General features: G+C 32.3%; 1 protein-coding gene across 45 annotated transcripts in view; it reads left to right on the top strand.

The window, feature by feature from the left end:
* Nucleotides 1–13,296, top strand: part of LOC141454744 (uncharacterized) — a 405,562-nt gene that overhangs the window by 386,216 nt on the left and 6,050 nt on the right. For 42 of the 45 annotated variants that reach the window (XM_074129573.1, XM_074129531.1, XM_074129474.1 and 39 more), the window contains 9 exons: nucleotides 2,154–2,330; nucleotides 4,230–4,399; nucleotides 5,102–5,209; nucleotides 5,323–5,635; nucleotides 7,743–7,864; nucleotides 7,938–8,072; nucleotides 8,154–8,260; nucleotides 8,937–9,066; nucleotides 9,172–9,389. In XM_074129573.1, the coding sequence (XP_073985674.1) occupies nucleotides 2,154–2,330; nucleotides 4,230–4,399; nucleotides 5,102–5,209; nucleotides 5,323–5,635; nucleotides 7,743–7,864; nucleotides 7,938–8,072; nucleotides 8,154–8,260; nucleotides 8,937–9,066; nucleotides 9,172–9,389 (1,480 nt within the window). The remainder of the gene's footprint in view (nucleotides 1–2,153; nucleotides 2,331–4,229; nucleotides 4,400–5,101; nucleotides 5,210–5,322; nucleotides 5,636–7,742; nucleotides 7,865–7,937; nucleotides 8,073–8,153; nucleotides 8,261–8,936; nucleotides 9,067–9,171; nucleotides 9,390–13,296) is intronic. The other 3 variants (XM_074129577.1, XM_074129487.1, XM_074129395.1) reach the window with 1 other exon arrangement.

Here is a 13,296-nt window from a genome sequence, read left to right as displayed (position 1 = left end):
CATTTCCGATTGTGAACTTGAACGGTAAGCATAAAGCAGATATGTCGAGAAATCGCGCTTCATTTGGTCAGAAACCATTCTTCAATGGTTAAAAGATTGTATGAGGGTCGTTTGAAAAGTCCGTGCAATGTCAGAGAGATAGCACCACTGGCGCGTATCGAGGTTATGTTTAGTTAGTAGCATCTCTTGGAAGAACACACACCAAGTTTCAGCCAGATCGGTCTAATTCTTTGTGTTTGGCATTCGTTTGAATCGAGGAAGTCGAGTGATTTTCAAAAAATGAACGAAAAAGAATTTCGTGTGTTGATTAAACACTACTTTATGAAAGGCAAAACGCATCAGGAGGCTAAAGAGAAGCTTGATAAACATTATGGTGACTCTGCACCTTCGATTAGAACAGTTTATAAGTGGTTTCAAAATTTTCGGAGTGGCCATATGGGCACAAGTGACGCTGAACGTTCTGGACAGATTGAATAAAAAAAATTTTATTCAAACGAGGTGATTGCAGAAACGAATGGCTATTTTTCAGACTTGGACAAATCCTATTATTCGGAAGGGATCAACAAACTAGAGCAGCGTTGGACGAAGTGTATAAGCCTAAAAGGAGACTATGTTAAAAAATAAAAAAGGTTTACCCCAAAAAATTAGGTAGTTTTTATTTTTGCACGGACGACCCTTGTATCCAGCATAGTTGCTCTTATATAGTGGACTTCAAGAACTGTGGTCATCAAGTAAAATGACCTAATGGAGGTTTTTAATCTTTCAGCTGCTATTTACCAAACGTTTGTAGATAAAGGGTGACCAAGAGAAAAGGTACCAACGTAGAGCAACGTTCCCAACACACCATGTCAACGGTATGATTTACAGATATGCCAAGAAAGATATATCAGTGATGGTTTTGGTTTTTTTCGACCGTTGTTGATAGATGATTTTTGGGGAATATCGAGGTGCGGCCTTAAATAAAAACAACTTTTTTTGCTTTATACCAACGTTTCGGTAATTTTTACTACCTTCTTCAGGGTATTATAAAAAAGTTTGTGAACTTTAATGTAGAGCTATATCATCATAACTGTTGACTTTTTTATAATACCCTGAAGAAAATTACCGAAACGTTGGTATAAAGCAAAAAAGTTGTTTTTATTGATGACCGCACCTCGATATTCCCCAAAAATTGGATATCAGTAAGTCAATGGATGAGACTGTATTATCTTTAAAGAGAAGTTCCATTTTATTACGGGATGCCATAGCCATTGGATTTATCTAAGGCAAATTCAAATGCTCAACGGTACACGAATACTTATGCCAGTTGTGATACGCTTGATGTCATGCTCATTTATAGTCATATTAATGCCATCTAATAAGACAATGCTCGACCTCGTGTAATATTTGTTGTACCTTTTTTTTACAACTAACTAGAACAAATTTTACCACGGCCAGTTTATTCTTCCTTAATATAAACCCAATAGAATATATGGATATAACCACATTTTCAACTTATTGATCGTTTGCAAGTTATGATGGATTAGCGCTGAAGCATTTCCCCTTAATCAGAGGGGCTTCGTCATTATCTTCAGTATGTCTGGAAAGAGATAGAAACAGAAAACATAGATCTCCTCATTCGAAGCAACATGCTGCGACTTCTTAAGAGAATGTCTTGCTAACCCTGGTCATCACCAGGGTACAGTACATCTCCTGCATTCTTGAACTTCTTTTCTTTAACTCATGTCCCTTGTCTCTAAGGAAGTCATTTACTACTTAGATGGTGTATATAAAATGTAAAAATTTCAAGTCTGTAATTTTACGCCTTTGGCTGTTGCAATTTTTTGACACGCAAATTCTTATGCAAATCATTAATGTACTATGTTTTTATTTAAATTGAAACTATTCAGCTAGTTAGAAATGAAATCGTATTTCCCTGATGATATTATTTAAAACCAATTTAAAGCTCATTCACATTATTGTATTTAATGCAAGTAGATTACAGGTGGTTAATGATATATCCCAGTTTAGTTTGTCCATGGCCCTATTTAATACGGGAAACAGCTATCTAATTTCCTTCCTTATTGTATTGTAGTTAATCGATTTAGTATATAATTTTAGAGTAGTTATTTGTAGAATAAACCAAATATTGTTGGCCTTTGTACAACCTGTAGGGTTAAGAAGCGGAGAGATGACCCCTTCCAGACCACAGAGCTCCATGTCGCAGCATAGTGTAACAAGTCAACTATCTACAGCATCAGCTAGTCTTAGATCTCGTTCAGCAACAACTCCTAGGAAACCACGGCCAGTCAGTATCGCTGTTACTGGTATCACTTCGCCAGCTGATAAAGGTAAATTAAAATAAGTATTTAAAACAAAACAAAAAACTGTTCTGTACACAAAATTTAGAACAATATAAAGATTTCCATTTTGGTGAATGTAATGTTTCATAACAGAAATTTTCGCTGAGGGCATTTTATTGTATCTATAAGAAATTGAAGGAAGTCGGTGTCTCATCAATGAATCTCTTTTGAGGCGCAATCGGAAAAAATAGCAAGATAACTACAGCATTGTCTTGCTAGAATTCGCATATGGTCTATCTTTGCCAACAATAATATCTCAGCTGTAACTGTAGAAAACCGTTATGGTAGTTGATCATAAAGTTTCTTATCTGTTGTGGTTCTGGTGACACTAATTCAATTCGCAAAGTAAAAAAATATATAGTTGGCAGACCCTTCAGATGTTGTAGAAAGAGGAGAGATCTTATGGTTCTTATTTAGAGGGAGTTTGGAGGTAGGAGATACGAATTTCTCACTAGCTAGGTCCTTTTCTTTAGGCACCATTATTATAACAGTTATAATAGTCAAATTGCAAGTCTGATTGGTCATTTGTCGCTTTTTTTACCGCCTAAACCAAAGAAATAAACATACTTTACTAAATGGTGTTTATTGGACTAGTTCAGACATTCCTTTCCGCCGTTTTAGTATTATGTTTAATGAACTGATCATGTATCGACCGCATCATTTTCCCATGCTAATACGCAGAGACGATATAATTAAAATAAAATAAAAAAAAGATCAAGGTTTAGAGATATATCGAGAAAAAGACGATACGCTCATTTGCAACAGTGGATGGTCAGGGTTTCCCGAGCTAGAAAAAGGATTGGCATTTATGGTTGATACGGATCACGCTCTGGGTTAGTAATCAGCACTTTTCGCTTACGAAACAGCCGGGGTTTGCATAAATGCCCGAAGATTTCTTTTCAAGATCTCGATGCTATGTCCTACTTCTAAGTTCCTAGCTTGGAAGTTTCTACTTATAAAACTGTGCAAACAAGAATATATTGTCAATATCCCTGTTAATATTATTACCTTCTTTTACTCTGAAAGGTTCCCTTCCTTTTACGGCAAATCTTCCTGTGAGTCGATAAATGTTGGTGTAAATTGTTCATTCCAAATTAGAAATGAAGATCTTAAATGATTTTATCTAACTTAGCTTTTCTAATTCAATGAAATTTGATTCACATTCATTTCCTCAGTCTACGAGAGAATCTAAAAAGTATACTATTTGTTATATACAAAAATTTATTCCGAAATAATCTAGTTTCGGATTAAAAATAAGTACCATATATTACTTCTTTTCTTAAGGCAAAGATCTGTTTTACTCTGTAGTATAAAGATAGAATTATTTTTCTTGAGGAGGTAAGTAATTATTAAATAAGTAATTAAGCAATATCTCTTTGAGGTAACAAATGCTCTCAGCATTTGAAAGTAAGCGTGGATCCTAGAAAAAACGATTTAAAATATGTTTATAAGATATTTGTGAATATATTGCAGATGGCCAACAGTTGAAAAGAGGTTAGTGATTAGCTTAGAACTGACAAGAACATTTCGTAAATTCATGTTAAACGTACAGAATTTATCATTTATTCGTTTAGTTGCTTTATGTTGCTAAACATTGTAATCAAAATTGCTGTAATGTGAAAGTTATATCTTAACAATTACTGTAAATTATTCAGTAAATTTTCAGAATATGGTAGTGTCTGCTCTTTGTGACTAATTACTCTTATCTTTGATATTCTATGATAGATATTTCTTAGCTTCTTGTGTTTGTCTTAAAATATTTTGTGGAGTTTCTGTTCATTTGCAAATACCATCTCGTCTCTCTGCAGTAAATCCATTCTTAAAAAAAGATTAATTACCCCCAAGATGTGTTTTTATAGTCTATTAATGTAAATACTTAAATATCAGGCCTTGTAAAGTCGCCAAGCGTGGGAGGAGTAGGAACTGATAGGCCTCCTTTACCAAAAGTCCATTCATCCAAGAAATCAAGCAATACCGCTACTTCATCTACTAATGCCACTGCTGCTAAAACTGAACATCCTAAAAAACAAAGTGCAGATAAAGCTAAACCAACTAAGGTAATTATGAATTTATATTTTTATTGTTTATTAAGAAATATTGTTTATTCCAAATGAAGTAACCATTTTAGAAATATATTCCTTGGAAAACAAATCATTATCTTTAAATGCCCTTAAAATTGAATACAAAGGTTATGTATATTGTAAATTATCTTGAAAATGATTCATACTCCTGATTACCACAAAAATGATATTTCCATTTGTGTTCTTCTAAGTTTTTTTAAAATTCTATATCTAAACTAATGTTTGCTGCATTTTAGCCTTTTACAATGAGGAACCCTCGTACCCTTAAAGGAGAGGAGATTAATTGTAAGTAGTGCTAATGCGTCCCATTTCCCATATCGCCCTAAAAGTAATATTATTTAAAGAACATAAGAAAAAGACTAAAGAACTACGGGTTCTACTTAACGCAATCAGTTCTTTGCAAGTTCTTGATAAACTGGCCCAACTAATCTTCTTGGGTTCACAGAACCCAAGTTTATGTCTACAAGCGACCACTCTTGTGTATTCTTCATATCCAGATACTTTGTAATTCGAACTTCCAGGAGGGCTCGACAAAATGTTAATTATTGAAAAGAAGAGAAATCATTGATTTACTAAGTGGTTAGCGAATGCTGGATACCAACGCGAAGATTATGGGTTCGAATCCAGCCGCTGGAACAGATGATAATGTTTTTATTTATATTTATTTATTTGTTTCAGACGTCTACTGTTAACACGCCTAAAGCAACTCCAGTGCATTCGCCTCTAGTTGAATCCGGTGAATCAACTACAAGTTCTATTAGTAATGAACCAAAATCTCAGATAGAGGTACTTGTTCTAAAGTGATTTTTTAATTCAAAAAACCAAAAACAAAATATGTATTTTATGATTTAGTTAAGATGTAACAACTATTAGTATTATAGTAATCATTTTCTATTTAGACAAATGTGGAAACTGTGACTACGACTGTAACTGCGGAAGGAACACCTAAAGAAGAAGAACCTCAAAAAGAACCACCTCAGACGCAGCCAATTGAGGAAATAATACCTCAAAAAGAGCCTGTCTTACAAGAGGAAGGAACCCAACCACCGCAGCCTAAACAAGAGATCATTACCGAACAACCTCAAGAAACCCCACAACAGCAACAACAACAACAACCACAACCACCAAATGCCGCAAACACTACAAGTGTTAACCAACCAACACAACAGTTAGAAAATGGCAATACAGAATTACCAGACACTGAAATGACTTGTTAGTAGAACAATATTTTGCTTTTATGTAATTCTATTTCTAACAATCGATTTAAAATTCTTGAAAATACATCGCCTTCATCTTTTTTTATTACTTAACGAGCATTAAAAAAAAGTTAGAAAATTTGGAAGCACTACAATTTAAGTAAAAATGCTATAGTTGCAGTTTATTTAAGAATGACATCCTCTTTTATTGCAACAAAAATTTTTTAAAAAAAAATCAATATCGATTTCGGTCTAATGCAATTGAAACTTTGGAGAAAAAACAATGGAAATAATAATGGTTATTGAGTAATACGTGTAAACAGAAGGATTTCCACAGAAAAAAGAGATGTAACAAATGGAAGTACCAGCAAATTCTTCCTTTGTTTTATATATATATTACTTTGGCAGTTTTATCATTTATGATTACATAAAGATAATTTTTATTACGGGCTTATAAAAGTTTCTTATCCAACTAATCATTTCTTTACAGAAAGTAAAGTTCACGGGTTGATTCCATTCTTTTTTAAAATTAATACAGTTGAAAATTGAATAACTATGTCGGCTAGTGTTAAAAAGAAACCTTTGTTTCGAACAAGATCATGTTCAGGTAAAACCAAATATTAAAATTAAGTGATAATTGTTAGATTATGTTTTTATTGCAGCAAAGACTTATAATTTTATGGCTTGATTCCGCAGCGCTTGGAAAGTTACAGATTGGCTTTAATGATTAAAACTTCTTTGATAGTTACTTTAATAAAATAGAAAAAGAGACTTTAATCAAATATTATTTTTTTGAATCAAATGAATTGGAATAAACTTTTGCTAGGTCTTAACTTTAGTCTTTACGAGTCTTTTTGTATCTTCGTTTTATCTAAGGGACAGGGAAATACTTTTTGAATTGTATCAATAATTAGCTTTAAACTTTTGGAGTTGGAATTTTTTGCATATCAATGCACTGAGGGCAGTTACTTATTTTCAAAAATCAAAGATTTTTAACAAAAATTTTATAATTTGTATTTAAGCTATCAAAATTTGCTGCGGTCAATCATCAGCCGTCTCTTGGAATAAATTACGATGGAAAGGTAAAATGTATAAAACAAAAACAAAAACAAAAAAAAACCTATCGTAACTTGGAAGAAGTAGTCAGTAAATTTTGACACTTTGGTTGATCATTGCACTAATATCTTTTTGGTAATATTATAAGAAAAGTTTGGATTTACATTGTATTACCAAGTTGTTTAAGTAAACTTATTTTATTCTATTTTCCATAGAGTGTGATTTTATTGGTAATTTTTATGTTTTCAAAGTGTTTGTGGTTGTATTATTTCCTTTAAAAGAAAAAAAGAAATTTTAGGAGAGCAGATAATACCTGTATTCAAAGAACCTTTATTCATTGTGACTATGCTAAATTAGAGACATTTTCAGACATTTTTGCGCTTTTCGAGTCATTGGAAGTGATAAAAAAAAGGGCTTATTAAAGAAAAAATATAAATTCACCGCATAAGTTTAGTATCAAACAGTATAGACCGCAATAGGTATCTTAAAATAACTGATTTTTCGTTGTGGAAATGAGTAAATGGTTGTGATAGTGAATGTCGTGACACAGAAAGGTAATCCCAGTTGTTATTGGGGGTGTATTACACTGGCAACTCCTTGTCTATGACTCACAGGTTACCCCTCGAGAATATTACCTACTTTTTGGTCGGAAAATAGATTCATTCATGGTTTAGTTACCTACCTGCTTTGCTTTCCATAGCCACGATTGCTGTGCTATTTGGCACAATTATTTCTCGGATTTAAAGCTTTGATGAGGCTGGACATTATGAACGGTTGGTTGATATCTGATAGTAGTTTTAGTCAAATTTGTTTAAACTAAAGTATTATATTCGTTTTTTTAAAAAAAAACAAAACCTTATGTGCTTTTGAATATACCTTTAACTAAATAGCTAGACAATGTCATTTAATTTCCTTTTTTACATGGCGAGTAGTTTTCAATTTGATACATTTTCCAAAAATAATGCTTTTATAGCTTTAAGTTAACTAAGTAAAATGGTACCAAGTTGAAAGATATCAATAATTTATATCCTTTATTCCAGTTTATCTTATAAATTACGTTTTTACAGCCTCGATGATTGCAAAAATACGAATAACTACTGAAGAAGAAGCCAAAGCTGCTCTGGCTGAAAGAAGACGTTTAGCACGAGAGCAAGCCGAAAGAGAAGCGGAACTTGAAAGACAGAGACTGGTAAGTTATAATAGATATTATAATATGTGTTTTATAATTAAGTAATGTAATCAAATCAATTTCTAAATGACAGGAAGCAGAACGTTTGGCTGAAGAAGAACGTCTTAGGAAAGAGGAAGAAGAACAAAGACGAATGGAAGAAGAACAATTAAGGTTGCTCGAAGAAGCACGTGTAGCTGAAGAATTACGTTTAAAACAAGCAATTGAGGTAGTAATAAGAGTTATTTGTTATATATTCACAAGAAAAAAAAAAACTTTATAAGTAATAAATTTAATTTTAAATTTAAAGGAAGCTCAAAAGAGGGAAGAAGAAGAAAGAAAACGGAAAGAAGAAGAACTTAAGCTTAAATTAGAGAAAGAAGAGGCTGAAAAAAAAGCCAAAGAAGAAGCTGAAAAGTTAGTAACTAAACTCCTCTTGCAGTATCTGTTTATATATTATAGGAATCACAAACTAATATAATGAATTAATCGGGAATTGACCGCAACAGTATTGGAGTTTTGAATTTGAAGATCTGTTCCAAAAATCATATTTCTTAGAGACCACTTTTTTTTTGCCACTAAACTGTAATCTCCTACATTACGTTACAGAGAAAAATAAGTAGTTGATCTAAAAATCAGCAATTACAATGAATTCCAAGAGTTAAATAAATAGCTGACCTAACTAAATACCAGTTTAAGGGCAGAAGAGTTGCTCCTCATGCATTCCTTACGCCTTTGTTAATGTAATACGTAATACACGTTCTAACTCTATCAGATGCATGGTTAAGACCAAAAGATTTAGTCCATGAATAAAAACAGCTTAGAATGGAAACATTAATAAATGTAAACAAAGCGAAGGTCATAGGAGAGTTACTCTCTCTCTCCTCTCCTTCTATCTCTCTCTTTCTCTCTCAAACACACACACAAACACTCCTGTGCTAAATGAGAGCATAGGCACACATTGGAATAGTTCATTTTAGACCCGAGTTTACTAAATTTTTCATCTGCATATAAGTTATATTCTTATATTTGACGTTTTAATTAAATGCAAGGACAAAAATAAATACGTATTTATACCTTTATCGGTTGTTAGGATGAGACTAGAAATGGAACAGAGGTTAAAGAAGGAAGAAGAAGACAGACAAGCGAGAAGAAAGAGAGTGGAAGCTATCATGCTGAGAACTCGCGGAAAGGGTGGTATGTCCACTACTACTCCGACGAAGGTAAAATTTTTTAGAATAGAGATTGAGCTAGGAAGTTCTTACCATTGTGTTGAATTAAGCTTTATGTTTCTATCTGTTTTTAAAATAATGGAAATTATGCATTAGGACGGCGAAGAATCCGAGGAGAACAGTCCAGCCGATGAAGCTAGAAAAATGACGGAGAGTGTAACATCCGTATCCTCGGAACACGACCAGTTTCTCCATTCTGAAAGAAGTCATTCAGATGCCAATAATAGTATGTCCTCAATGAAAACTTCCCAGTCTACAATGGAACAGCTCAATAACAAACATAATGGACATCATAACGGCTCTTACCACACTGTGTAAGTGTTTTTTATCAATTATATAAACATAAATATTCTATTTACAAAACTGACGATAGTGTTATTTATAAAAATGGACTATATAAGTGGTTTAGGTCATAAATGTTAATATCATTCTTAATACTTTATTTTTTAAAAAAAAGTGGTTAAAATTGACCATGAAATGGAGAAGTGAAAGTCTTTATTGTTAAATTAAAAAATATCTATATTCTATAAATGAATGATGTCAACTTCTGTTAATCCATTTACTGAATGGTCTTACGGAATTCGCCCAGCTGTACTGTTTTTTTATTGTGAACATTTTGAGAGTAAATTATTGCTAATATTGTTATGCGAATAAATTTTAAGATTTAAACTTTTATAGATTAGTCTTCTTCTCTGTGATTTAAGGAATGATAAATAAAATCTTATCTTTTTCAAGGATTGTAAGTTTGTCTCCATTGTTGGCTCGAAATCTGTATAACAGGGGTCGCCAAAGTACAGATCTCCAGAACTGTGGAATGTTGTCCATTTCAGGATAGGTTTCTAAAATTTTAAAAAATGTTTATTGTTTTTTTTAAGGGGCAATCTTTGGGGGGGACCTCAACAAAATACTACTGGTTTGTTCCGACCAGTGGGCCATGTTCTCTCGTTATAGACAACACCCTTGTAACAACTTCTGAGCGCTGAATAGAGCTCGTATGAAGTGAACATCTAAGAGCTGGATTCGGACCCTCTGCATGCTATTCAAACATTTTCTTATCTAGACTTTATCCGTCCCGGCAGTATGATCCATACATCCTTTAAAATGTTGACCTGTCACCGTCCAACAATAGAATTCTGAGTTTTAACTTTGGCTACTCCTTAAAGAACGCTCCTACTTATTTATTAATGTTTGTTTAAATAAATTCTTATTTAGTGCTGTTTGTAAGCGTGATACATTAAACCGTACATATTCTTAAACACAATTGATTTTAATCAGCTCACAAATCTATGTTTAGAAATAAATAATTTGTGGGTATAGTCTGTACTTACTATGTAAAAGATTACTGATAAACTATACTTATCTCTATATTAAATCTATTTATACAAATATTATTCAATTTAATCTAAATATATTCCGTTTATATATAAATAAATATAAATAACTGAAATTGTAAATCATAATAGACTAATGCATTTAATAAAATCTTGTACATACTAATTTTTAAAGAATGAAACTACGTTTTATAAATTATTGATTGGGATTTTTAAGTAAAGAATTGTAGACCAGTTTTAAATGAAATTTTTTTGCATAATTTTCGTTATTGTATTTATGCTGATTGGCACTTGTATTAATTGGCAAGTATTTCTTTTGTAGAAATTAAGAATAAGAGAGTTAAATTATTTAATAATAATACTTTTTGTTTTAAAGTATTAATAAAATGGAGAAGGGTGAATAATTAGTCTCCTTTCTGTGTTCAAAAAAGTAATGAGTTAAAGTAATCTATAATGAAAATCAGCAATGGATCTTCGGTAAAACATTCAGTCTTTTTGAGTAATGATGAGTTTTACAGGTACCCATCATTTACTTATTTATTTATTTTGTACATCAATTCTGGAAATACCTCGTAGAACGGTCATAAGAAAACATTTAAAAAAATGTAGCTAACTTTGAGAAATAAACTGTAGAAATGTTGAGAATATTTTTGAACTTTTATTCTTCGCTTTTAAATTTGTTTATGTTTAGGTTAAATCCACAAAAATATGTAACTTTTTCAATTTAGCCTAATTATTATTTTTTTTTTTTTATTAAAAAAGTTATTAAAAAGCGATGTATATTGTTTTACTAATAGTAACTAGAAATCTATTTGAAGATTAAAAACTAATTTTTAAGATAATAATTAAGATTTAAGTATTAACCTCTTACAGAAATTCAGATGTGAGTTACCTTTCAATTAGTGAATAATTTCAATCTCTGACAAAAAAAATTATGTTTTTTCATTACCACAGGTTATATTATCGTTTATCAAGTTATTGAGCATTTTGCTGTTCTACAGTCAGAAATATTTATTTATTAAGAACTCTTAATTCTTTTCTTTAACCGAATTTATTTAAACAAATTTAAGTTGTTTGTACTTTACTTTCTTTAGATTTCGCAATTGAGGCTTGGAGGTGGTATAGGTACTTAATGAGATCTATTCTGAGCCAATATTGGGCCAGAATGAGTCCACTAATTTTAAAACCACTTCTAAGCAAACATCCATGAGAAATTTTAGGATTGTAGTTGCTCAGGAAAAGTACACATTATCTTCTCGTTCTGAGCCCTGCTTCTTTGCCCCATTTGAAGTTTAAGTCACATAAGAAAAGAGCCGTTTGGCTTTCGTAGTAAATTTTTGTTCATACAGAGATTTATCTAGCCGTGAATAGATCTTTTTGCTGAACGCCTGAAGCCGCAAAAGATATAAATATAGGAGGATCTGGTTGGCTAATGTTCGAGTTACTGAGCTTCTGATTATCGAGGTTATTGTGTAAATGAGCTTCTACTACACTTGCACCGATTTCGACCAGATTTGACCCACATTTAAAAAAAACTAAATTACGGTTGATACCTTCGCATTAGGATGAAAAGAGAGGGTGGAATTCATTTCATTCGGTAGGGGCCATTGTGTAGCAAGAGGGGCCTACTGCATTTTTTTGACCTCTCGCTCGCTATACATTTTTTATTTATTCGGTGTTGATCGTATTTTTAGCCGCACACGATTCTAAGCCGTTCTATAAACTTTCCAAAGATTTTTAAAGGCTAAAGGTAGATTAAAAAGAAGAAGAATACATAAACTAAGTGAGGCCATTAATAAAAGAGGTTATTTTCATCTAGTAAGGGCATTATTCATTCAAAGATTTTTATCATTTTTGTACGACAAAAATATCATTTTGCTGGTACCTCAGTGCCGACCTACTGATGTCACTTAATTATAAAAGAAAGAGTAAAATTATAAAATGTAAGTGGTCTTATATCTTCTGCAGTTTTCATTCTTATTTCATTAAAACAGTAAAATTTCAAAAGCTTTTGCATGATTATTTATTTTCAACTAGAGACAGGACTTGTCGATGTTCTTAGTTTCGTTATTTTAGTGAAAGAGAAGTTTTTTATAATCAAGGAAGTTAATTTGATTAGATTAGAATACTTTTCTTTCTTTTTGCTTTTACTTCGTATTCATGTAGCTTTTGAGATGTTAACGTATAGATTTAAATCCACAATTGTGTCAATCTATTGACTAAGAAAATGATTAGAACAGACGATTTTGAAGGTGATTTATTAGTCGATTAGGTTATTAGTCCAATTGAGCCGATTAACGATTTCTGTTCATTAGAAAATCTTGTTTGTAAACAGTGGTATGGCGCGACGTGTTCGTCAAGGGATGCAGTGATGTAAAAAAGTTAGCATTAACAAAACTGTTTTGAAAAAAAAACAAACTTTGAAATTATGATTTTCATTCTGATTTTCCTGCAACTTATCGGTGATTTTTTTCCCAGAGGCATATATTTTTGTTTACATTTAAGTAATATTAAACAAAATAATATACACAGAAACTAAAAGTTTTTTGGGAAGTCTTACTAAAAATAAAATTGAAATATCTCTCTTTCGTTTAATTCCGTCATGCGATGAGATACAAAAAAAACCTCTGGTTTTATGCAATAAAGAGGCTGCATAACGCTATGGTTTCATCACGCGGATGCCTGGCCCAACGATGAGCCAAATGATTTATGCGTTTTGAGTAAGCAGGAATTCGAAGTGCATGCAAAGCCTCTATTCGCGTAAGGCTGGAAACATAGTGGAGCGGCGAGCAAAGCGGCGATGATAGCGAAGAGCAAAGCGGCGAAATCAAACAGAAGTTAACATATGGGACCGCGCATAGTGGCGAGCAAAGCGAAGATAGAGCAACTC

The sequence above is a fragment of the Rhodnius prolixus genome, unplaced genomic scaffold, assembly GCF_049639745.1.
Source record: "Rhodnius prolixus isolate KJV_2025 unplaced genomic scaffold, Rpr scaffold_1, whole genome shotgun sequence".
Lineage (NCBI taxonomy): Eukaryota > Metazoa > Arthropoda > Insecta > Hemiptera > Reduviidae > Rhodnius > Rhodnius prolixus.
Note: the sequence above shows the minus strand (reverse complement) of the source record. Positions and strands in the feature narration are given on the sequence as shown.